The sequence below is a fragment of the Rhinolophus hipposideros genome (assembly GCF_964194185.1).
Source record: "Rhinolophus hipposideros genome assembly, chromosome: 24".
Taxonomy (NCBI): Eukaryota; Metazoa; Chordata; class Mammalia; order Chiroptera; family Rhinolophidae; genus Rhinolophus; species Rhinolophus hipposideros.
In genome coordinates this window covers 9,962,835-9,986,883 of record NC_138070.1, presented here as the reverse complement: position 1 = coordinate 9,986,883, position 24,049 = coordinate 9,962,835, and the positions used below count along the sequence as shown (strand labels likewise).

Here is a 24,049-nt window from a genome sequence, read left to right as displayed (position 1 = left end):
AGATTTGCTTATCTGTGTGGAAGCCTGCTTTTAGTGTTCTGTAACTAAAAAGAAAAATCAAAACTCTTGTAATTTTCTTTTCTTTTTCCAGGCTGAACTCACGGGAATCAAATGGCGTAGGTACAATTTTGGAGGGCATGGGGACTGTGGACCCATAATTTCAGCCCCAGCCCAAGATGATCCAATCCTGTTAAGTTTCATCCGCTGTCTGCAAGCCAACTTGCTGTGTGTGTGGCGCCGTGATGTCAAACCAGATTGCAAAGAGTTATGGATATTCTGGTGGGGAGACGAACCCAACCTAGTGGGTGTAATACATCATGAACTGCAGGGTAAGGTTTTGTTTTTTCTTAAAAATTATTTGCATCATGTATTTTTTGAACACTGATAAATTCCAAAGAGGTTAATACTGGGCGTGTCTCTCAAAGGAACATCCTCACTCTCACCCCTCTTTTCACCTCCATGTTTTTCAAATTCTCTTGTTCTTTCCCAGTCATGCTGGAAATCAGAACCATGTGAGCCACTATTATTAAAGGGAAGCATTGTGTCTCCTGAGTGTGTTGGGTTGGAAATGAGGCTAAGACCCCCTGTTTTAAAATGATACTGAATTGTAATTACTAGCAAGTCAGTGAAATGAACAGAATCATTTTTTCTTGGACTGTGGCTGTTGTGGTTCATTGCCAGCAGAACTCTGGTGGAAAATTGTAAAGTGATAAGAGAAACTTAGCTGGCCTTATTGGACAAAATTATGAGATGACATTGGCTAGTGTTTTGAAGAAAGATTAAACATAAAGGATTAGGTCTGATTTTGGTGTAGCAAGTTTTTCTTTGTTTTGTTCATGCTTTTTATGTAAATAGGTGATTCCAGGAAATATTTGTTCCAATGTTGCCTGATTTTTGACTTCGGATTACATCTGATACCTGAAAACTTTGAATTACCATAGGAGTTTCATTATTCTAAACTGTACATTTTGTATCTACCACAGATTTATAACTGGAAGAAATTTTATCAATATCTTTGAATTTCTGATAAAAGTTTTTACCTCTTTACCTAAAAGTTTCCCTCTAGTATGCTGAGGGATTTTTCTAAATCAAGACTAATTCTGATCGTTAGTTAGGGTAGAACATTAACTCTTTTTGATTTAGTCTTCAAGAGCCAACTTTTATTATGTCCAGACTACTCTGTTTTGTTAATTTGTGGTTGAAAAATTTCATATAGTGTTCGGAATGTTTTGTTAGTTGATATGTTTAATATTTTTTTAAAGGAAGAAGTAAAATTAACTTTAATGTATATTTGAGGGTCTGTTCTCAAGCCTAAAGGATTTCCTGCCAACTTCTGCTTGACACCTTCCTTGCTTTTATATGCAGCCACTTTTTATCTGTGATCTCTCCTGCCGCAACAGCCAGAGGGCAGTAAACCACAGCAGACTAATTGAGCTGTTTACCTTATGGTCCATTTGTCTACTCAGCTCAAACCTTTCTCACCATATTTTAAAAAAGTATTTGGTTTATAAATATAAGAACCCATTCTGGGTAAGATTGCTTTACTTAGCTGGTTAATCAGCAAAATCTCAGAACTTACATATTTTCTCAAAGCTTATTTCATGTAGTTAGCAGTGAGCTCAGGTAAAATTACTTTCAAACATCTGGATTCCGTTTATCAGAATTTTAAAAGAAGATACTTCCTAGAAGGTACTTATAACATCTATATTTGTCCGTTTAAGTATAAAAACATACATTTTTATTGTTGTAAACATTTTTACACTTGTAGAGGAAAATAGCATTTTTGTTTGCTTATTTTAGTTTTTCCTTTATTTTAAATGATTGTTTCTGTCTCTTAATTTCCTTCCATTTCTGCTCCACGTTGATCCCTTATGTTTTAACTTTTTCGTCTGGCCTTTATTTGTTAGTGCAAATCATCATTTTTTTAATGATGACGAAGCCAAACCCAACTGTTAATTTGGCTTGTTTAGTTGATGTATAGCGTATTTAACCATATCAACAAAGCACATGATCAGTGTTCTTAGAAATAACTTAATGAATTATTGTGTTATTTCTCATGGACTTTGTTAATGAGTTAACAAAAAGATGTAGGCTATTTAAATTTGTAATAGTTGCCTTAGATTGCATATGAAGATTCATTAATATAGTATTTTTGTGGTAAAGAATTCAGCAAAGATTAACTTCTTTTTAAGTTGTTTTTATAAATTACAGAAATACTACATTTTAATTAGAAAATTAGGAAAACAGAACCGCCAAATGAAGAGAACAAAGAAACAATAATCCGGAAGTCTAAGACAGAGTTTTAATATTTGGTGTTTTTATGTATAAATGAAATTGGTATCATACTGTTAAGTAACTCAGTCCTTTTCCTTAACAATATATTGTGAATGTTTGCTCATGAGAATAACAACCTTTTATATTCCTTCCTGTTAAGTCCAAAAACTATGTAAACTATTTATTCCTTTGTGTGCCCCAGGAAAGTATTACAGTGATGGGACAATCATAACTTCGTTAAGTACATGTGTTGTTTTTAATATATTGAGTTTGTGAAAGTTACTAGACGGGAGCATATGAAGTGTCTATTTTTGTAGATAAAAATGGTTACAGAAGGTAATTTTATACGGTTCAGTGTAATATTAGGAAATATTTGAAACTTTGTTTAAAAAACAAGGCGTATAGACAACTTTGTATCAGGTGAGGGGAGAATATGACAGGTAGAGCAAATCATGAAAAAAATTAAGGCTATGCAGGGGATATTTTAATTGGTAGTCAGACAAATTGAGGATATTTTGGAATCTATTTCCTTCTCTACTAACATGTGTAAGAGTCCTTTCATTTTGGGTAAAATAAATTGTAGCAAACCCTGTTACATTAAGCACGATGGTACCATTATTTGTAACATTTTTGTTATAGGAACATTTTACTTACTGTTTCTTAAAATGCTTTTTAGTTATGTTATTGGGTATTTCACTTTGTCTTTACAGTGTGTACCCAGAATAGCATACTACAAAGAAACCTAATGCTAAAATATAACACCAAAGCAATCATCTTAGATTTAAATGTATAAAGTATCCCTATAGAGAATAATCCCATAGGACACACACACAAGTTGGTTTTATAATCTTAGACTTTTTGTTTAAGTGCTTGAAATGTCTGTAAAGTAGTCTGCGAGAAGACAAAACACATTTATAGCCTGTCCCTGCCACTTGGATAAACACTTTTGGGTTCTTGTTTGGGTAATTGCAGTTTATATTGTATGGCATAGAGGTTCAAAGCATAGCCTTGGGTTTGAATCCCTGCTTGGTCACAAGTTAGCTGTGTATTCTTGGTCAAGTTATTTAACTTAGCGGTGCCTTAGTTTCCTCACTGTAAGTTGGGTTGTAAGGATTAAAAAAAAAGAAGTTAAAGTACTTAGAATAGCACAGAGAAGAATCTATAATTGTAATTATTGCTGCTGTTACTATGATGGCAATAATTAATTCCTATGTCAAAATGAAAACATTGGCATTTTTTAAACAGTTGGTCTGTTCTGGATAGCATTCAGTGCTTGCTAATGTTTGTCAAATATTTTTAAAGTACACTTTTTGGTTGAAGTAATCATATTTTTGAATTTGAGTTTTAAAGTTTGGGTAGAATAACTGGGAATAATAAAATGTTAGAGCATTGAAGATACCCCTGCTCGTATGAAATTCGTCTAAACTTAACACTATAAACAAAGTTTCATAGCAAATCTTAAGTTGTTTATAAAGAGGTGAGGACTTTAAGATTTGACTCTCTTGGATCCTGTAAGTTAGATCTGTAACTTGCTCGCCTTCTCCCCATGGTGTGGAAGCAAGGCGCTGGCTGAACACTAAATATATGTGCACGCCCTTCGTGGTGTCATCATCTCTGAGTAGCCGCATCAGTGGGGCCAATTGCAGGGCTTTGATGTAATCTCTACCCTTGATAAGTTTATAGTCTAAAGAGGATATAAGACAAGCACACAAATTATATAATGCAGAGAACATTGTAAGTATATGAGAAATGCAGTAGATTGACTGCTTTCCAAATGGGAAGACATTCAATTCCAGAACTAAGCATGTGTTCTGTAAACGTGTAACAAGAGCGCCAGGTGAGCCTTAGTGCCAAGGGTTGATAACTTCCTTGGTTTCTGGTTTGTTTGTTCACTCTCTGTTAGGCAAGAGCTGTGATCAGTCCTGAGTATGTGAAATGAGTTCTTTAAGCAGTTCAGTCTTATTGGGGTAGTTAAATGAACCCATAATTATGATACAGTGGAGTATCATAATTAACAGCTGTAAATCATGAAGTTATGGGATCCCGCAGAATTGTCAGATTCCACCTCGGGGAAGAATGGAGAGGAAAATGACTGGGACACCCAGGGTGGGGGAGGTCGGAGGTGGGTCTCAGGGTAGAGTAGGAGTTGTCTAGATTGCGGTGGGACTTGTCCTAGTCCGAGGAAGAACCGGTGGTCAGTGAGTGAAGTGTGGTGAGATCACGTTTGTCTGGAGCTTAGGGTTGATGGAAATAGGGAGACTGAAAGCGTGGGAAGGTTGGGTATAGTGTGGAGTACATTAAGTAAGGGTGAAGACTTTGAACTTAATTTGAAATTTTGAGGAATTGTGCGTTTCTGATCAGGAAACAAAAAATTAGGAAGTTATACACAAGATGAATACGAGCAGAAAGACCTTAACATTGTAATAAATTATTCTAAATTGAGCTATGAATTTAAACATTCTGTTTAGGATACAGATTTATTTACATTTAAAAATACTAATAATTATGTACTGAACTTTAATATTAATAGTCTCTTCTCCAGTTTTATTTCATAATTTTGTTCTTTTTGCTCCTTCCCACATTTTCACTTTGAGTTTTAGAGATTAATACAGTATGCTAAAGTGACTTCTCTTAATCAGCCAAACAGAATCATTGTATAAACACAATCTTACAGCCATTTCATAGTCTGTTAGTCAGTGGTGGGAAAGCCATGCAAGCTTGAAACCCAAAAATGCTACAAAGAGCAAGCACAGACTTGTGATGGCTTCACCCAAGGTATCAAGAGGCCCCCGCAGTCCAGTAGAAATAATGTACAGTGTCTGTCTAGTGTGTACTTAATGTTTGTTGAATGAATGAAGTATCTTATATGGTTCTAATATAGCATAGTACTCTCAGAAAGTTGATTTATAATACATATACTTAAAATTTTAAATGATTTCATGATGTGAGGAGATTGAAACCTAGTTAAAATTGATGTTACTTTTGATTTTATTCCCAAGGAGGTAGAAATATCCATGTTATTTTGTGTATGTTCTGTAAAGAAATTTATGCACTGTCTATAATTTTAAGTTTTAGTATATCTGTGCTATCTCTTTTCATTTTGATTAAGACAAATGTAAATGATAATGGGAATATATCTGTCCACCTCTAAAAAAAATGATTGCCCCAATATCAATATTAGAAGTCTTAGGAATCGGCTTTATTATCAGTGTAGGGGCAGAATGGTGTTGTTATTCTTTGTTATTATACTTAGAGTCATAAGTATTGATTTCCCCCCATTTTCCAGGGCGCTACCACCTATGCCAAGAGGTGTGGACCATTGCAAAGACAGCATCAGACCATAGAGAGCTAAGAAAACTGGGTCAGGTTTTCTGACTGTGACCAGTGTAAGAGAATTTAAGACACTCTAAAACTATTGTTTATACCACAGAACTGATTGCAAGCCTCTGGAAGAAGTGGGCACTCTGTAGGGAGGGAGGAAGGCTAAGAAAAGAGAGTGACTGACCCAGTTCGCTAATATTATAATCTGTAGGAACAGATTGTAATCTGTAATCTCAAATGTTGGGATTGATGTAATTCTTGTTTTAGGTGTCTCCAGGAAATACCTAACTCCCTCCCCTCAACCTTTTATTTTGAAGAATATTGTCATGCACATATATATATATATATATATATATATATATATATATATATATATATATATAAAGCTTTTCTTCTGCCTAAATGATTTGAAGGGAATTTTCAAACTTCAAGAATCTTTACCCCTAACTCCCATGTAATTCCTATCAGAATGTGGGACGTTTTCCTACATAACCATTATCCTATCATCATACTCAAGAAATTTAACATTGATATAATCTAAGATTCAGCCTATATCCAGATTTCCTCAAGTGTTTCAATAATGCCTTTTATAGCTTCCTCCTTCCCAATCTAGGATTCAGTTACGGATAACATGTCGCATTTAAATGTCTTGTCTCTAATTTAGAACATTCCCCAAGTTACCATTTTTTTGTGTGTTCTTCCATGATGTTTGATGTTATTTGAAGGGAACAGTTCAGTTATCCTGTCACTGTTTCCATATTCTGAATTTGTCTAATTGTTTACTCATGATGAGACTCAGGTTAAACATTTTTGGCAAGAATTATGACTAGGTTATGTGTACTTTCTGTGGCGTCACATCAGAAACACATCATGTCAGTTTGTCCCAATATTGATCCTACTGAATTTGATTACTTGGTTAAGGTAGTATCTGCCAGATTTCTCCAACTTAAAGATACCCTTTTACTTTTGTACTTATTAAGTAAATTTGGGGTTAAACTTTGAGACTGTGTAAATATCTTTTTCCCCAATAGCTTTTCACTCTGTCTTGAGGAAAAAGCTAACTTGAGCCTGTTTAAAAACAACAGAAAACTTCTTGAACCATTTGCTTTTGTAAAAGCAGTTAAAAGGTCAAATGAAGACTACATTCTTAAGTCACAGGAAAGTAGTGGGGCAGAGGAGAGAAGACAAGAAAAATATTCAAGATCCAGCAAAGGCAAATTATGATGGTAAAATTAAATTCTGAAAATTAATAACCCTTTATTGTTTAGCATACTAAAAAAAGTTGACATTGAATTTTCTAAAATTATAGGTAGTAAGTATGTAGGAATATATTACTGTGTATCTTATTACAGTCTGAATTTTCAGTTGATTTTGATGATTTCTGATTATCTTTGACTAAATGAAATGAAATAATTTTAATCAGCATTGTAAATGGGTTTATTCTCAATTGAAACGAAAAATTTGCTTTCTGTGCAAGTAACATACAAAATTGGCAGGAATGAAAGTACCTCTATGTAAAATGTTATTCAGTTTGAAAATTTCTCCTTAAGATGAAATCTGATCCCTGACTTTCCACCCTGTTTTTATATCTGTTTTTTCATTATTGGAGGTCAGTTAAACTTAATCTCTGACTAAATTGGAAAATAATTTTTTTTATATTGTTTGAATTTATTCTTTTTTCTATAAAATTCTGGTGATTTTAAAAACAGGTGAATTATATCATTCTCCATTCTAGATTTATAATATTTTATGTATCAACATTTATACGGAGATGTTATTACATTGATATTAATTTGGAGATTAAAATAATGTACCTGAAAAGTAAATTTTACTTTAACTTTCATATTTGTTACTTTGTGGATCATAATTGAAAAATATATTTGTTTTTTGTAAGAAGGACTTTTAGGGGACATACATGCCTAGTAGTAAATGGTAGCTAGATCTAAGTAGTTTCTAAATTATTCAAATCTTCATATAAAATTTCTGATTTTTTAAAGTAACTATGGTATTTCTGTTTTCTGTGTTTAGTTGGAAAGAGTTCGTTTGCTAAAGCTATAAAATAGTAATATAAATATAAAATATAATATAGTTTTCCATTGTTTGGTGATTATCCAAATGATTGTATTGCATACTTAGTGAAATACTAGATTTAATAGAAAATTACAAATTATGTCTTTAAAAGAGAAAACGAAATACTTAAGACTTTGGTAAGCAGTAAATTTATATTGTAAAATTATGGTACGATCCTAATGACTTCAGAACTCTTTCATATGAAGAATAGAAAAAGATCTAATGGATTAGATAGAATTATTAAGCTAAATGTGCTTGAAATTGAGAGAACAAGCTAAAGTCTAACTTTTGAATGTAAATAAAATCGATGTGCTACCTACCACAGGCAACTTACTGAACCATGTAATTAGTTTTTTCTATAAAAAATGAGACATTTATACAGATTGTGGTGAAATAGCATGTAAAGAGCTTATGTTCTAATGAAATGAAAATTAAACAGTTGGTAAAAAATTATAATTTAAAGATTGTTGCTTTAGGGAGGAGTTGAATCTAATCAGTTGATTTTGGCGGGGGAGATTTATGTTTTGGTAAATACAGGTATTATGATCTAATATTTTTGCATTGATATAAAGTTACCTACTTGTTAAAGTAAACATGAGTGAAACCCCCATTAAAGAGGTATTAAAGTCCCCACTGGAGCAAGTAGGGTGGAAAATTAACCTAAAACTAGGTAAACTGTTATTTGGTGTAGTGCAGTTTTTTCCCTCTTAATGTGTAAATACTTTCAGTAATGAATCCATTATGATTGAAATATAAGTATTTAGTCTAGCAATTTTAAGGATAGCCTGTTTGATTCTCGCCTTGTTTGTGTATGTCTTATTTCACAATCTTGCTTTTTAATAGATAATTTTGAGATTTAGAAGAGATTCTTGTACATGAAGGTGATATAAAGATTTCTTTGCCCAGTAAAACAATTTCTTACCTTTATCTTATTTAGGGAGGTTGATGTAAGAATCCTAATGTAGTAAATTGGAGAAAAGGTTAAGGTATTAGTAGAATTTTAGGGCTTAATTACTTCCGGAAAATATTAATGTACTGTATTTTGCCAAGTATAATGTGCTCCCGTGTACAATGCACACCCATGTTTTTGGCCCAGAACATGGGCCCTTCAAATGTTTTTGGCCCTTCATTTTAATTTTTTAATTCAAATTTTTATTTGTTTATATTTAGACACCTGTTTTATGTATTATAAAGGAATTTTAGCATTCATTTTTTTAACATATTATGGTGCAAGAAATTATTAACAAATAATTACAAAACACAAGAAGAGATATAAGGTACAAGTAGTTTTATGCCCTGGTAACAAATTTACAATATTTACACATCATAGAAGGCCAAGAAATCTTCACTGCAGCAAGTTCGTGGTAAGTTCAATAAAACTGATTATCGTATTCCAGGGTATTTTGCATAAGGATATCGTTATTGATTTCTAGAGTAACCTTTAACTCATAAGCATAAATAAAAGAATTAATGTTTATATAGATAAAGAATTAGTACTACCCATCTATAATGTACATTCTTATTTTTCCCTCACAAATTTGGGCAAAAAAGTACACATTATACATGGCAAAATACGGTATTTGAACATGAAAATCAAATGATAGAGATATAAAATTGCAAAATTACAGAGAAAAGCACCTTTTATTACAAATTTACAAGCAGATTAATTGCTGACATATTCAAATGGCATCAGAGCAGTTTTGCTGTTTAGAGTATTTTATATAGAAGGTGAAACAAAAAGTCCCTAAAATAAAACTTGGACTTTTTAAGGAAGGAAGAAGGTTGGAATGCTTTTGGTGGGTTATCACTGAGAGGACTGTCAGTGTCCTCTCCCATTTATGCTCTTGAAATTAGCATACCCAAAGGGGAACTGAACCTTAGAAAAAGTCCATGACTTAATTATGTCTTTAGTCATAGTGGAGCCCAAACCCATATTTTGTATTCTTTTAAAATTGAAACTGTTACTGGCTGCAAAGCTACATATAACATGAAAGTGTGTGGTTGTGCCATTTAAAATGAGTAAATCAACTTGACCAAACCTTTTAAAATAAGATGCACATAACTGTTACAATTCTACTTATATCAAATCACATCTATTTTCAGTACTTAAGAAAGAACACTGGCTTGCGTAATTCTGGATGGAGGACTTTTCTTTTTTGATTTTAAATGTTTTCTATGACACTTGGCAAATGTTACATTTAGTCTAGATCCTCTGAATTGAGCACACGCCAAATTGATAACAGGGAATTAAATGAATAACAATAGTTTTAGAGTAATAAAAACGACATAAATACAACACATTTGAATATCTAGACTTAATATTTAAGGTTACTGTTTGCTTTTCTAAAGTATCTTATTGATGTTTTTGAAATGCTAGAATTACATATGTGTTGTCATTAGTGGTCTTTTTCCCCTCTCTATTCTTTTTATAGATCTATTATTTTAGTTCCAGATGTTGAAAGTTCAGAAATCTATAGTAAAAGAACAGGGTAACTATTGGGTGACGCAGGAGGTGGTTGCTGAGGCTACGATTTAGTTCATTAAGTTGCATAGTTTCTGGACTTATTTAAAGTATAGCAGTCTAAACCAGTTTATAGATATCTGTTTTTAACTTTCATGAATGATTGTTTGAAAAAGTATTTCTACATAGTTTCCGTTTTGTTTTGTTTTTTTGATGCTTGAGCAAATGGTACACAACTTGATATAGACACACTTAGCCACGAGCATCACAAGGAGCTAAGGTTTTTTTGTGGTAGAAACATATAAATATGCTTCTCCTCGCCACCCAAAAGATCCGAACACTTTAGAAATTTGTTTTCAGCACTAGAGAATTACGAGATTGGATTCTGTTGCTTTAAGTATTTCATGATTGAGCTACTGTCCTGATGTTACCTGAAGAGATTCTCACTGAATATCATCATGGCTAGTAAGTGTTCGATAATTTTCTTTAAAGCTCCATCTATGTAAATATTTTTGAACAATTTTCCACAAGTACTGGGCCACATACCTATTTCTTATAAACCCGACATTGATAAAATGCACTCTTTGTATAATTGGGTCTTATTTTGATCCTGGCTCTTTCATATTGTGATTTGGCAGTGAGTTCAACAGAATAAGCATTATCCTCTTGAGGCCCATCTAGGATTGAACTAAAGGGCTTCTACAATATCCACATGATCATACAATTAGTTCTTTTTTTTTTTTTCTCTGATAGTGTAACTGAATAATATGAGCTGGTTGCCAGGGTATTGTGGTAGAATAATACCCTCCAGCTTGTAGTTAATCATGCAGCAGAACTAGATTGATTTCAAATTTTTTTAAAAGAGTAAGATAAAAATTAGATAAAGAAGAAGTGTCTTTGTATTGACAAAGATTGTGTGTATACAGTGATAAAATGAAGGTTAGAGTGTTCACAAGCCTGTTACTAGTAATTTCTTCCTTCTGTTTACTACTATAATGGCATATGTAAAATATCTTCCATTTTACAAATTACTTATGATTTTGCTAGCCTTGGGAGTGGGAAGAGGTAAGACTTTTTGTTAATCTTCTTGAAGCCTTACTTTCTGACACGGGTAGGAAATTTATAGTAAATATTTGTGGAATGACTGCCTGAATAGGGAAATGTGAACCCCATCAAGATGAGGTCTTTTCATTAAGATTATTTTATTTCTTCACAGGTAATCTTGGACTTGTTTGAATGTAAGCAGTTCTGATGTTCGCTATTATTAAAGGACATGTTATTCACATTGAAATAAATTCAGTCTAAAAGAAAAAATTAGATACTCTCAGTTCAGTTTCAGGCAATATATTTAAAATTTATTTTAAAAGTAATCTCGCAGATAATAATGGAAAGAATACCTGCCTTGGCATCCTTGGACAAATTACATACAACTCTGATTATTTAGGAAGGAAATAGCATTTGTTGACAATGACTCTATTATGGGAAAAAAAATTCATCATGCCATTTATTGGTTTCATGAAGAGCGTAACAAAGACCGTGGCTCTTGATCTGAGTAGCAAATATGGCTGGGGCAGTTCTCCCCATTGTTGCAGTAAAGGCATCATTAACCAGGAGCCAGTCAGAGCCCTCAAACAGATTTAAATGTACATCCCGCCCCCCCCCAACCCAGCCTCCTTAAGCACATATCATTACAAAAAATGGTCAAATGACTTAAATATACCATTATTAGTGATTAGTCCAGATATGCACAGATATCAATTTGATTCCTAGTGTGGTTGAGGCAATGAGCTAGATGATTCGAGGGGTGGGGTGGGGCGGGGGCAAAAACATTTTCATGTGACGTCCTGGGGTCAGTGCTGATTCAGCTCAGTTGCCCACGAATTTAATTTATAGTGTGTAACTGATAAAATAATGTGTGAAAGATGTTTAAAAACATTCTTTCATCTTTATAGTGTTATCACTGTTTTATGATCTTTTATATTTGCAGTTAACCTTGTATATTTATTCAACATTGTGTCTGGTGCTGTGTACAATAGAGAAATGAATGAGAAACATATTCTGTTTTTCAGAAGCTGACAGTCGCCTAGCGGAGATAGCATGTGTCCATAGAGCATTATAGCTGTCCTATGAGGGGAACACAATGTGGTTGAAGTTAGATGGAAGGAGGCAGAGCTTTGAGGAAGAGCTGATTGTTGAACTGAGCCTTTAAAGAATGGGTACAATTTGGGTATTTGTACATACAGATATGTCAGGGCAAGGACATTTCACATATATGGAATGTGTAAGGAGACAGAGTACGAAAATTTAGAATACCTCTTGGAGAAGAGTTAAAGATGAAAAGTTGATCGAAAATGTGTATTTGTGCCTGATGGTGATGGAGCTTAAACGCTAGGCAAAGAAGTTTGGACTTAATGTGGTAGCTATTAGGATGGTACAGAAGTAATTGCGGTTTAAAAGCCTAAAAATAATGGCAAAAACCTCAATTACTTTCGCACCAACCTAATAGTTTGGGGTTTTGAGAAATTTTTTAGTAGGACTAGATGGGAAGTTCCCTGTAGGCTGTAAACAGCATGGAGGGGCAGGACCTTCATCTGACTGTTGCCCATCATTGTAATTGCAGGACCAGCATCATTCCTGGCACATGTTTGTTGAATAAATTAATTAGTAAACGAATAAGTGTAATAGAAGTTTGTGTAAAGCTTATCAGTCTAGCACCAAGGCATACTATGAAGTCCTCCCAGCATTCTGGGTCACATAGGAAAACGTACTGTTCTTACAGAAGACTGCTACAAGTGAAGTATATGACCACATATGAAAGATTTTCTTGATGCATTGATTTCTTTTTAACCTCATATTGCAACAAAGTGATAGTTTTCTTCCTTTTTTTGCAGTTGCTTATTTTTTACAGTTTATAGTTTAAAAAGTTTCATTAACATTAATTGAATTATTTTTCATAAATTATTTTTATTAGTGTTGTAGAGAGCAGGTAGATTTGGGCAATTGGCAGAAAGCTGTGTTCTAATTATCTCGTAGAACAGGGGTTATGAAAGAGTACAATTTATTGGGTAAAAGAGCTTAATGATATTTATATGTCAGAAGCCTTGTTAACTTATAAATATATCATGGATTGAATGACCTTGGCTGTCCTACATATGTTATAAATTGCCAGCCCTACTCTAGAGTTGATATTTGGTACGTTGAAATGATTAGCTAAGATGCTTGGCAGAGGCTCTGGGAATTGCATGTTTCACTGTAGAATCGAATGACCAGAAGCTTTCATTAAGCTTCCTCTCTTACCCTGAAATCCTGAATTAATTACTAATTCCTTTAAATGTAATGGCTAAAGATTATATGATAAAACGAGTTAGTACATGATTTAGGCAAACATTTTCAATGAAATCCTTAATAGACATTTTTTAGCATTAGTATGTATGCATCTTTTTTTCTATTGTTATAAATATAGCCTTTTGGTTCCACCTACTTTCTAAATATTTAAGATAGCAAGTTAGTACTTTGCAAGTTCTGTAACTTTAAAATGGCATTTTTCAAACACTGTTAACAAAGTTGATCTGTCCCTCCAAAGATGCCTGCAAGCACTTGCATATACACCCACGGTAGTTGAAATTTCCTGTATTGGTTGAAATTTCTGTTTGTCAACATGTGTAATGCAGCCATATCTCTCAGAGCATGTGTGAAGAGCCATTCCATCATTAGTGAGTCACACCTTCGTGGCCAGGAACCATCTGTCATTCTTTTTTGCATTGGTGACTTTAGCTGAGCTGGCTTTTAGCAGAAATATAGGTCATGGATTGTCGATTACTCCCTCTTATTCACCCTCACGTATGCAAAATGGAACAGAGGCCCGGAAAAATTTTACTGTTCTCTTGTTCTCTTTTATTTACCTTTAGAGAGGTAGACACCATAAGATAAGTATGGTAGGTAAACTGAAAATAAGACTGAGTATTCCCACTATGCCTCTTCTTGTGATATATGTCATCACAGAGAAGTCATTTAGATTTGCTCGTCTTTTATTCTTATCTATAATATGGGAATTACAGCTTTATTTTATGACATAACATGAAGTGAATATGAAAAGCTCATAGATTTAAATGCTGTGTAAACGCATGTCGCAGTCATCCTTTCCCTTTAATGAGCTCCACTGTCACAATATTTAAATCTTCATCAATTTATTTTACAGTTTATAGTTTTGGTCATAATTTCTATCTGTAGATAAAATTTGAATTATTTTACACCTGACGTTGTCAGTATCATCTTAATTATATATAGGCTTTGATTTTCAAAAAAAACCCCAGCCTTTCATAACTGACCATTTTCTGGCTTTGTCTGTGCAATGATGATTGATAATTGATGATTGATGATCGATAATATCTATTATGCCTTTACACCTGCAGGGATTTTAGAGTTAAAAATTAAAATTATGTCCCATATTGTCTTAAGTAAGGATTGTGATCTAGTCCTTCAAAATTACACTAAGTGGATGGTATGTATTAATTATCAGTTGACTAGATGGACTTTTTATTGATTATCACCAAATCCAGAATTAGCAAGGATATTTGATTAATAAGGATTATTATTACAGTTCATGTCACGTGCCATATTATGCCTAATTTTCCTTCGATATTTGATTCTTTTAAGTGCAGGATAGGTTTTCTTTATGCTTATTATACCTAATTTTATAGTAGCAATAAACTAAGAATAAATGATTGTTTGAAATACTTACATGTTGAAACTAGAAACTAGACAATAATCAAATATTTATAGTTCACTTGTTAGGAGCTAGGCATCGTGCTGGGCGCTTGATCAGTTTTGCAGTGGAAAGTAGTTTGGGATTTATTCTTTCAGAATCTTGAATGATTTGAAGAGGACAATTTAAGATTTTGCTGATGCGTTTTTGCACCTTTTTTGTTCATTAAATTCATTTTTATTTAATATGTGGGACAGATTTAGCAGTTATGAGATAAATAAGTAGCAGTCTGTACCACATTGAGATTGTTAATTCAACTAGATGAACACTAGAGGGACTTCACCCTGATCACTGACTTTTTAGTTCAGTAGTATATTCATTGACACCCTTTTTTTATTTAAATAGCAGAACTACACAGCTTTTTCCAGCTTTTTAGTTTTCCCAAGGCTATAAGTCTTGTGCCCAAAAGTTTACCTGGTAAATTATTTGGTTAATTAATTCTCAAGCATGTGCACTATAAATTTTAACCTTGCCAGTTTTGATGTATCAATGCAAAAAACGCCTTGACTAGTTATAGCCTCTTCTTAAAAGAGGATTCTTAAAAATCTAGTCTGTCTATTTAGATAGCTGAAAGAAGTGAGAAATCTGGACATTGTCTATATAAATAATGATTTTATAGTTTTTTTTCTTGGAAAGCTTTGCGTGGAAGAAAATAGAGTTTGGGAAAAGTATATATTCATTGGAACAATAATTCAGATTATTATTTTATAGAGATTTAAAATTATTCCATGATTATTGGATTATATTTTGTGAAAAGATTCGTTTATAACAGCACTGACAGAGCTAAGGTAATCTATATTTTATAATTTTGACCATGTAGATAGCTTTACAGATGTTTTAGTTATTTATATGAAGAGCTTTGTGGCAGCTGAAGGTAATTTGAGAGGAACTTTCTGGAATTCAGTCTTTAGGCACTGAAAGGTTGAATACTTCTTTAAAAAGAACCATTGTTCAGTTTTGGTCTTAACATTTTACTCTCTAAATAAATTTGCCTTGGAAATGGTATAAATCTGAAATCACAAAAATTTAAAGTAAAATGTATACAGTAGATGAATGCTTCTGAAAGTTTGGTTTGATGGTTATCCAGAGATTTTAACTCAGGTCACATTATGAACATAAAAAAATGAATCCATCTTTATATTCATAAATCCATTTGTAAGGAAACCCTAAAGATCACTTAAAGATTCATACAATGAATGAAATCTTTATTTTCTTCTGAAGTAAATTTATTTCTTCATTTTTATATTTGTAATGCTGATCTATCTTACTAAGTTTACCCCATAAATAGTTTGTTGTAATGCTGGAACACTGGTAGAAACAGACATTGACCTTCACCTTTAACAATTTGTTAGACATTTTCTTTAATGTGACAGAAATGTGCACTAACAAATATAATTTAAATTTAAGTTTTCATGTTTATATGTATTTCATGAATATATATTTTAAAATTCAGTACTGTTAAATTGAAAATAAGTCCAGTTATGTATAGGAAAAGAAAAATTTAAATGCCTGTTTTCTTTATTATTGCTACTATTCTGCTTCCAACATATTTTGAACTGACTAAAATGATACACGGAATTGGCTTTTATATTCATTGACCCTTTTCATTCTAACTTGTAAGAGCTATCATATAAATTTTAGGGTATACATTTGTTTAGATCATTTAAAAGTATACACATATAAATCCAGTTTATTTGTGTGCTTTATATAATTGAAAAAGTCTTTAAAGCTATTCTTTGTGGGCTTTTGGATTTCCAAAAATAGTGAGGAAAATATAAATTACCATTGAATTCTAAATGTAGTCATTTCTTTGGAAAAACCAGCACTAGACTATTTTACTGCTAGTCTTAAGTGCTTTACATAATGCTGATAAGTACTCCATTAAATTACACAATTTGTCTTGGGTTATTTGGAGAAGAAATTTGAAATTGGAGAGTATTTTACAACTTCATTATCCTTTTCTCAAAAGTATGGTCTTAATGTCATAAGAAAAAATGTTGGTGTGTTAGTATGAAACTGTTTTCTGAACACTGAGTTTCTGGAAAATGCCAAAAAGTACACGGAGTACTGAACTGCGAATTCCAGAGTTAGGATAAAGGCATGTTGGCTCTAAAAAGCATGTTTTCGGTTGTAAGTGTTGGCTAGTTGACATAATTGTTGGCATTGCAGGAGTCGTCTTTGGGTGCGTGTTGTTTGGAACAGAGTAAAAACTGATCCTGACTTTGTTATATGTCGGGGCCGTGGACTGTAATTGCCCAATGTATTAAATAATAGATTTAAAGAGTTCCCCCCGCCGCCAACAATTACAGAGCTAGGTTAAGATTGAGGAAAATTAGTAAAAATTTAAACCCCATCTTTCATTCTGTTTCTGCTTTAAAAAAATATCATGTGAGGTAAATTTGATCACGGAACGCCTTTGGGTTTAAATACAATTCAGTAGTTCCTAAACTGACCTGGCAAAAGTTTAATTAGAAAAAGTCTAATTAGATAGTTATGTTAGGAAACTCTTATATCTGGAGGTGGAAGGAAGGAATAGACTTCAATTCCACAAGCATTTGTTGCTGCTGCATAGTGTGCTGTGTGCTGCAGACAACATGGTCACTGCTTCAGGGGCTGGGAACGCAGGGTCAGTTGTTCATTTAATTTTAATTAATGACATTTGAAATTAGTGCACCGTAGTTTGGAGCAATTCTCATGATGCTTGTGAGGTTTTAAGCGTATTTTTTGTTTATGCTGTGTTTATGTTGTTTATTCAGTCTTTGGGTATTATTGCACTTGGAACATCGGCCACATAATATGCTAGGTTACTTGGCATTCACTGGTAAACTGGGCAGCTCCTCTCTTGCTCTCTCAGAGTGTACGCTGCCGTGGGCCAGCTAGATAAGAACACAGTACAAGGTGATAAATGCTTGACCAAGTAGGACTTCCAGGCTGAACTTTTTTTTTTTTTTTGGTGGGAGGAGCATGATTGGACTTTACTAATCTTATGTTTGAAACTCAAGGAGGATGTAGTTATAGTTCAAGACAGCTAAATTTGCAGGTCCAGAGTAGAAAGTTTTAAAAAATTTGCTTCGTCATTTATATCCTCCTGCCTCCTCAGATTAAGTTTTTCCATGTTATGACCTTAATACCATAAGACAGTTGCTTATAAAAACTTGACTTCTCTCAATGGGTTTCTGCTTCTTCCCCACATAGGTTGTTATATTCATCATCAAAACTTAAATTTAAATTATATTTGTTAGTAGTGCACATTTGATGATGAATGGATAGGTGCCCAAGCAACCTCTTAGTCACGTTCATGTGTTGTGCTGTCTTTTCTGGGCAGTGATAAAACCTTTAGAGGGGGAGAGTAAACATTTCAACACAATGGAATGAGGGTCTTCAATTAATATTCCATTAGGCTAAAGGGAAGGACTTCCCAAATTGTCAGTTTTGTCAAAAATGTCAAAGTATTAAAGTTCTCTTCTAGGGAAAGACAATGGATTTTGCCCAAGATAATGGATTTTGCCCAAAGCTTTCTGTTCTTATTATCAATTTTGCTGAAATTATGATGTTTGCATATATTATGACTTCTTAAAAACATATTACACACACCAGATCTCCCTTCTAGTTAGACACATCTTTGTTCCAGATTTTCAATACCAACTCAAACACAGGTAATAGCACGTTGCTTTTTGCTACAATTATCATCTCAAACCAAATTTCTCTAGAGCAGCTGTATCCCTTACATTGAACAGGATATTTGTGAGGATGAGCAAGAGGATGGAGTCGGATCTCAGCGTGCTTGCGTGCTCCTCACATTGACCAGTAAAGTGAGCTTTCCTTATTTCCCCCAGTATTGACAGCACCAGTCAGGACACATCTAAACTAAATGTGCTGTTCTTGAGCAGCCTTTAGCATTGTTTCCTCTTTTTCCATTTGCTTTGAGACCTTGACGTAGCTTCCTCCAGAAGCATCTCTGTCCTCTTCTTTCCTGAGACAAACATTGATTCTTGATGTTTTTAGATGTAGTAGAAATGATGACTGTCAATAATACAATGCATTTTATCATGTAGTAGGAACCATTTTGGAGGAACAGAAGAGTTGACCTGTAGTTCCACCCAGATTAAATTTAAAATGATGCTTTAGAGAGTTGAATGGGGACATGTGGGTTTCAGGGGCACGAGGGAGAAAAGAGAGTTTAGTAACAGTGAGTAACACGGGTCAAGGCACTGTAGAGAAGCATTGGTCTTAGCTAGAATCTCAGTGTGGCTGTTGAGAGGCTGTGATCAAGAGAAAAGAAATAAGTTTAGAAAGGTGGTTCAAGCCAGGTCATGGGGGATCCTGACTATTGGGTTAAGACATGCCACCATTCAGTAGACAATTAGTGGGATCTTTTGAGAGTCTTGAGCAGTTAGAAGGATTAATCTGGCCTGCAATCTATTAAATAAGTTGGAATAAGGAAGTTGGTGGGAAGGAGAATATTAGGAGTCTGTTCCATCCTTTTTAGTGAAATACAGTGGGAACCATTAAATAGCTGTTTTGTATATTTTTAATCACATATGGTTTTTTGATACTTAAATATTGACCTTTTTGTGAATTTTAATTTATTAATATTAAAATTAATCAACCTAAAGTGCAGGGAAAGAGGCTAGATTTACATTTTATCCATTAAACACACATTGGACAAGTACTCGTTCTCTCTCTGTCTTTCTGTCTCTTTCATTCTCTCTCTTTCTCTTTCTATTTGTATCTTTTGACAATCCAAGGGAAGAAAGCTGGTTTCTTGGTAAGTACTTCCAGTTTTATTAAATGGCTCTTAGCTCTCAGAACTGAGTTATTGCATAACTAGATGAGTCAGATGGTCCAAAAAACAGTTTAGTCTTTTTTTGTTACTATGACTACAACATATTGGCAGGATAATTTTGTAGTATTTTTTTTAAGATTTTTATTAAAATATAACATACAATATTATATTAGTTTCAGTTTCAGGTATGCTGTAGTTGTTATTTAACTTGACACCTTGATTGAAAAAAAGTTTCAGAACTTTGTATCCATTGGAATTGTTTACGTTACTAAGGAATCCTATACTTTATTGTGTGACTTAATTGTATTTTTAAAGATACCTCAGGATTTTTTTCTTGGGGTGGTGTGTGTGTGTGTGTGTGTGTGTGTGTGTGTGTGTGTGTGGAGGTTATAAAGGGGATCTACAAGATAGATGTAATGTTGTGTTTGGTAGATATGAACTTTAAATTCTGGGCTTATGAGCAAAGACTTCAGAAAGCATTTGTGGCTTTTTTAACTTGTAACTAAATGAGCTCTCCACCAGAAATATGCCCCTTAAAATAAAAGGGTTACTTACTTGGTAACGATTATTTGCAGGTAAATTAGAAGCTTTCAATTTAGGCATTAGAAAGAATTAATTACAAAATGGCGTAGAAAAGTAATTTTTGCCCTCCAGAAGAAACTGGCAAATAATTTTAGTGTTACTATTATTTTTTGAAACTTAAATATTTGTCCCTCCATACTTGCCTCGTCTTTGATTTGGAAGCAGTTCAAGGGTAAAAACTCCTGGTTTGTTTTTAATATAGCTGGGAGGTCTCCCCGCCCTCCTTGTCTTCCTGTTCGCCTTCCCATCCATCGGTCAGCCCCTTAGTTCCCTCCATCTTTGTGAAAGGGAATTGGTGGGAAGGAAGCTGGCTTAGTTTGTTGGGGGAGAGTGAGAACTGAAGCCTGAACTGTAGACGCTCCCCAGGCCGTGCAAAGTACGGGAGCGGTGAGCTTTATACTTCGTTTATGAAATGGCTTTTCTCCCAGCGCTGGTTGGATCTGTGTTTAGATCCTAGTATCGAAGACTGTAATTGGCAGTAGTAGTTGCTTTTTTGTTTTTAGGATAGCCATCTCTGATCGCCATAGCAACATCTCAGATGCATTCGGCTTGACCTGATGGCAGCATGTCAAGGAGTTGCCTTGAGTATAACTCTTGACTTTCTGAGTTTTTACTGGGATTTTTAGTTTCAGAAGGAAGGTGATAATGTATGTTATAATTCTCTCTCTTCTTTCTGCTGTAGTTTTGTGGTCTATTAGGACTGTATATTTTTAGGAATCACCTGAGATTCCTGATATTATTTAAAGCCTGTTGTTTGGTATAATTTGATTATTAGGGTAGAACATAATTGATTTTGTTTTCTTTACATGTATTTTGCTTAGACTGTAGGTTAAAGGTTTTGTTATGTTTTTGGTTATATGAGCAGCAGGAGATTAAATTTGAATACCATATTAGGTTGAAGAAGTAGATTTTATTTAACATGTTCCATATGTACTGTTATGGAATAATTTTAACTATCTGTAATTGGCTTTAAAAAAAAATCTTTCTAATAGAAAGGCCAACTTACAAGAAATACTGTCATAGTATTCTTGGATGAAAAGCCCAAAGAAAATTGTGGGATTGAAATCTGTGATACTTAGAAGTCTGGATTTCACTTTAATCAATTATTCTTGAGTTATAGTTGTTCAAATAGAAAAATACTAATAGTGTCAACTTTAATCATTTACAAAAATTAACTTAATTATCATTATTAAACAATTAGCGACTTAATCTCATGGGTTTCCAAGAGGATGTTATTTGCAAATTTTAAAATTTAATTACAGAGGTATAATATGATTACCTTATAGATATGGCTTCCTCAGAGAAAATGTTATATATACACGAAATTTAATAAACATTTCAAAAACCTGTTTTTCATTATTTGAACTTAATTTCAGTAGCTTTTTATAGAGCTACTTCAGTCCTGTTCTTATGTTGCTTTATAGTCTTCTTAAGAATATGTCACACTACTATTAGAAAATGCTCCTAACACAGCCATGTATAACAGTTTTTAAACTGAGTGTAACGAAGGATTAAAATGCGATATAGGTAATAATTGAGAAGAGAACTTTTTAAACTAGGGATATAGAGAGTGGCAGTTTGGGACTGGTGATGAGTTGTTACTTTTATTTTTTAAAAAGGTTCAACTTAAGCAAAATCTTGAAACTTTCTAGATTTATTTATTTTTCTGTTTTTCCTTTTGTCACTTATCTTTCCTACATATCATAAAAATGATTTCTAACCTCTAAATTCAGCTGTCTTGAATTATAAGTAAAGCAGTTTCAGGGTGTACCTTTCAATATTCAGGATCCTACACGGCAGATATTTATAGATGTACTTCAAGAAAAACTTTTTTTCGGTGAGTTTGTGCCTCTGTGAGGCAATCAGCTGCCCTTCTACCTTAAACGTTATGTTTTGTTAGTAAAACTTCCTTTGACTATAAAATATCAGGCTTACTCAACTTTGACTTGAGTTGCACAGTTTGATATGGTAGCCACTTACCATGTGTGGCTATTTAAATTTAAATTAACTAAAATTAAATGAAATGAAACATTCAGATTCTAAATCACATGACACCTTTTTGCTCAATAGCCACATGTGGCAAGGGGCTACCCTGTTGGACAGTGTAGATACAAAACATTTTTATCACCACAGAAAGTTCTGTTGGACAGTGTTGGTCTAGGGGGCCGACCAGCAATGGTTGGAAATGGCAGAAAGGCCATTTTTTATGCCATCTGAAGAAAGAGGCACTAAAAGGGTTTTAACAGAAAACCATTGAGCCAGGAATGTGGTAAGAAGTCTTCTTCTTCTGGTTGGGGTTTTAATAAGAGTATCATCAAGTTTTCCCCAAGTCCTTCCTTTGCCCCTTCCTTTTTCCTTCCTTCCCTGTTTTCCTCTTCCTGTCTTCCTTTTTGAAGTGGTGGTAAACTTTTTTTAAGGAACTAGTTTTCTTGATAAAAACCATCCTGAGCTTTTCAAGTTAACAGCTTCAGGTGGTAAACCTGAGCGTGCTTTTCAGAGTCCACTTTTCACATGATATATCTTGATGAGCTAAATAAATGAGCTAAAGCTCCTGATGAGCTTTCATTTATAAATGCCACTCCACTTCCATTAGCTTTATTTAGAGGTTTCTTTATTCATGATCTTGCCAGTTTTACACATTTACATTTTCCTAAGCCCAGGCAGGATTTCTGGAGGCTTATTTTGGTACAGTTCTGCTTGTGTGCTAAAATAAATGTGATAGATTAATTGTGCCAGTTTAGGATTTTAGACTCCTCAGTGGCTTTTTGTAGTGTCGTTTGTGTAGTGAATGGTAGGTGCTGTACAGAACACAGGCATTTTCCCCTAAGGGCATGTGGTTGGGTTTTAGGGCCCTGTGATGCCGTTATAGAAACATAGAAGCATGTGTTGGTTACCTTCTGAGATTGATTTGGGGCTGTTTATTTATTTTGGGGAGATGTTAAAAAGAAGTTTTAAGAGATGGGATATGTATTTTATGAAAAAAGGCAGTTCATTTAATAAACATTTATTAAATGCTTTCAGAGGTTTGGGAGAAGTAAGAATATTATTCATACCATTTGCTTAGTGGTTTTTCTGATTTCCTTTAGGAATGTAAATGTGGCAGCATTTCAAAGCAATCTGCTTTTCTTGAATGTAGCTGAAGGCCCAGATGTGCAATCCGACTTATACTCTGTCCTGACATGATTTCACTGAAGGTTCTGATATTTTGAATATAGTCTAGAGAATGTCTGTGTGCTCTTGTGGCGATTGGAAATCATTTTGCGTTGCCTATGCTAGCTAATCATACTTATGAGAATTATTCTTTAGACTAAAGCTGCCCCCTTCACCCCCCGCATATTTCATGTCATGGGTAAGTTGCAGCAGGAAAGAAAGACAGTAGAATTTGTCTTCACTCAAATTGGCTTAGTCTAGTTTGTGGCAAATGACTGTCCATAACATTAGAAAGATTTAGGGAAAAAAGGGTTAACTTTCTTAGAGTTTTTAGAAGCGTATTTCAGGAGGAAGCCTAATTTTGGTTAAGCCATAGTTAAATGTTATTAGCATTAAGAGCCCAGATTATAATAGAACCACTTTGGAAATCTTCTGGGCTTACCACAGTTTGAGGACTCTATCGTTTGAGGACTCTATCGTTTGAGGAAGCATCATTTGGTTTTATTTTGGCCTTGGCCTAGGTGTAAGTAGGTCTGGAACAGACCTTACCGTGGTAGGAGGCTGGTCCTAATAGACGTCTCACACTCCTCAGTAACTGGTAGGAAGCAGTGAGGAGCAGTAAGAAACATACTTAAGGAAA

General features: G+C 33.9%; 1 protein-coding gene across 2 annotated transcripts in view; it reads left to right on the top strand.

Annotated features, from left to right (window-relative positions):
• The window catches only part of MED13L (mediator complex subunit 13L), a 274,693-nt gene that overhangs the window by 32,537 nt on the left and 218,107 nt on the right, over nucleotides 1-24,049 (top strand). For both annotated transcript variants that reach the window (XM_081037745.1, XM_081037744.1), the window contains exon 2: nucleotides 92-329. In XM_081037745.1, coding sequence (XP_080893871.1) covers nucleotides 92-329 — 238 coding nt within the window. The remainder of the gene's footprint in view (nucleotides 1-91; nucleotides 330-24,049) is intronic.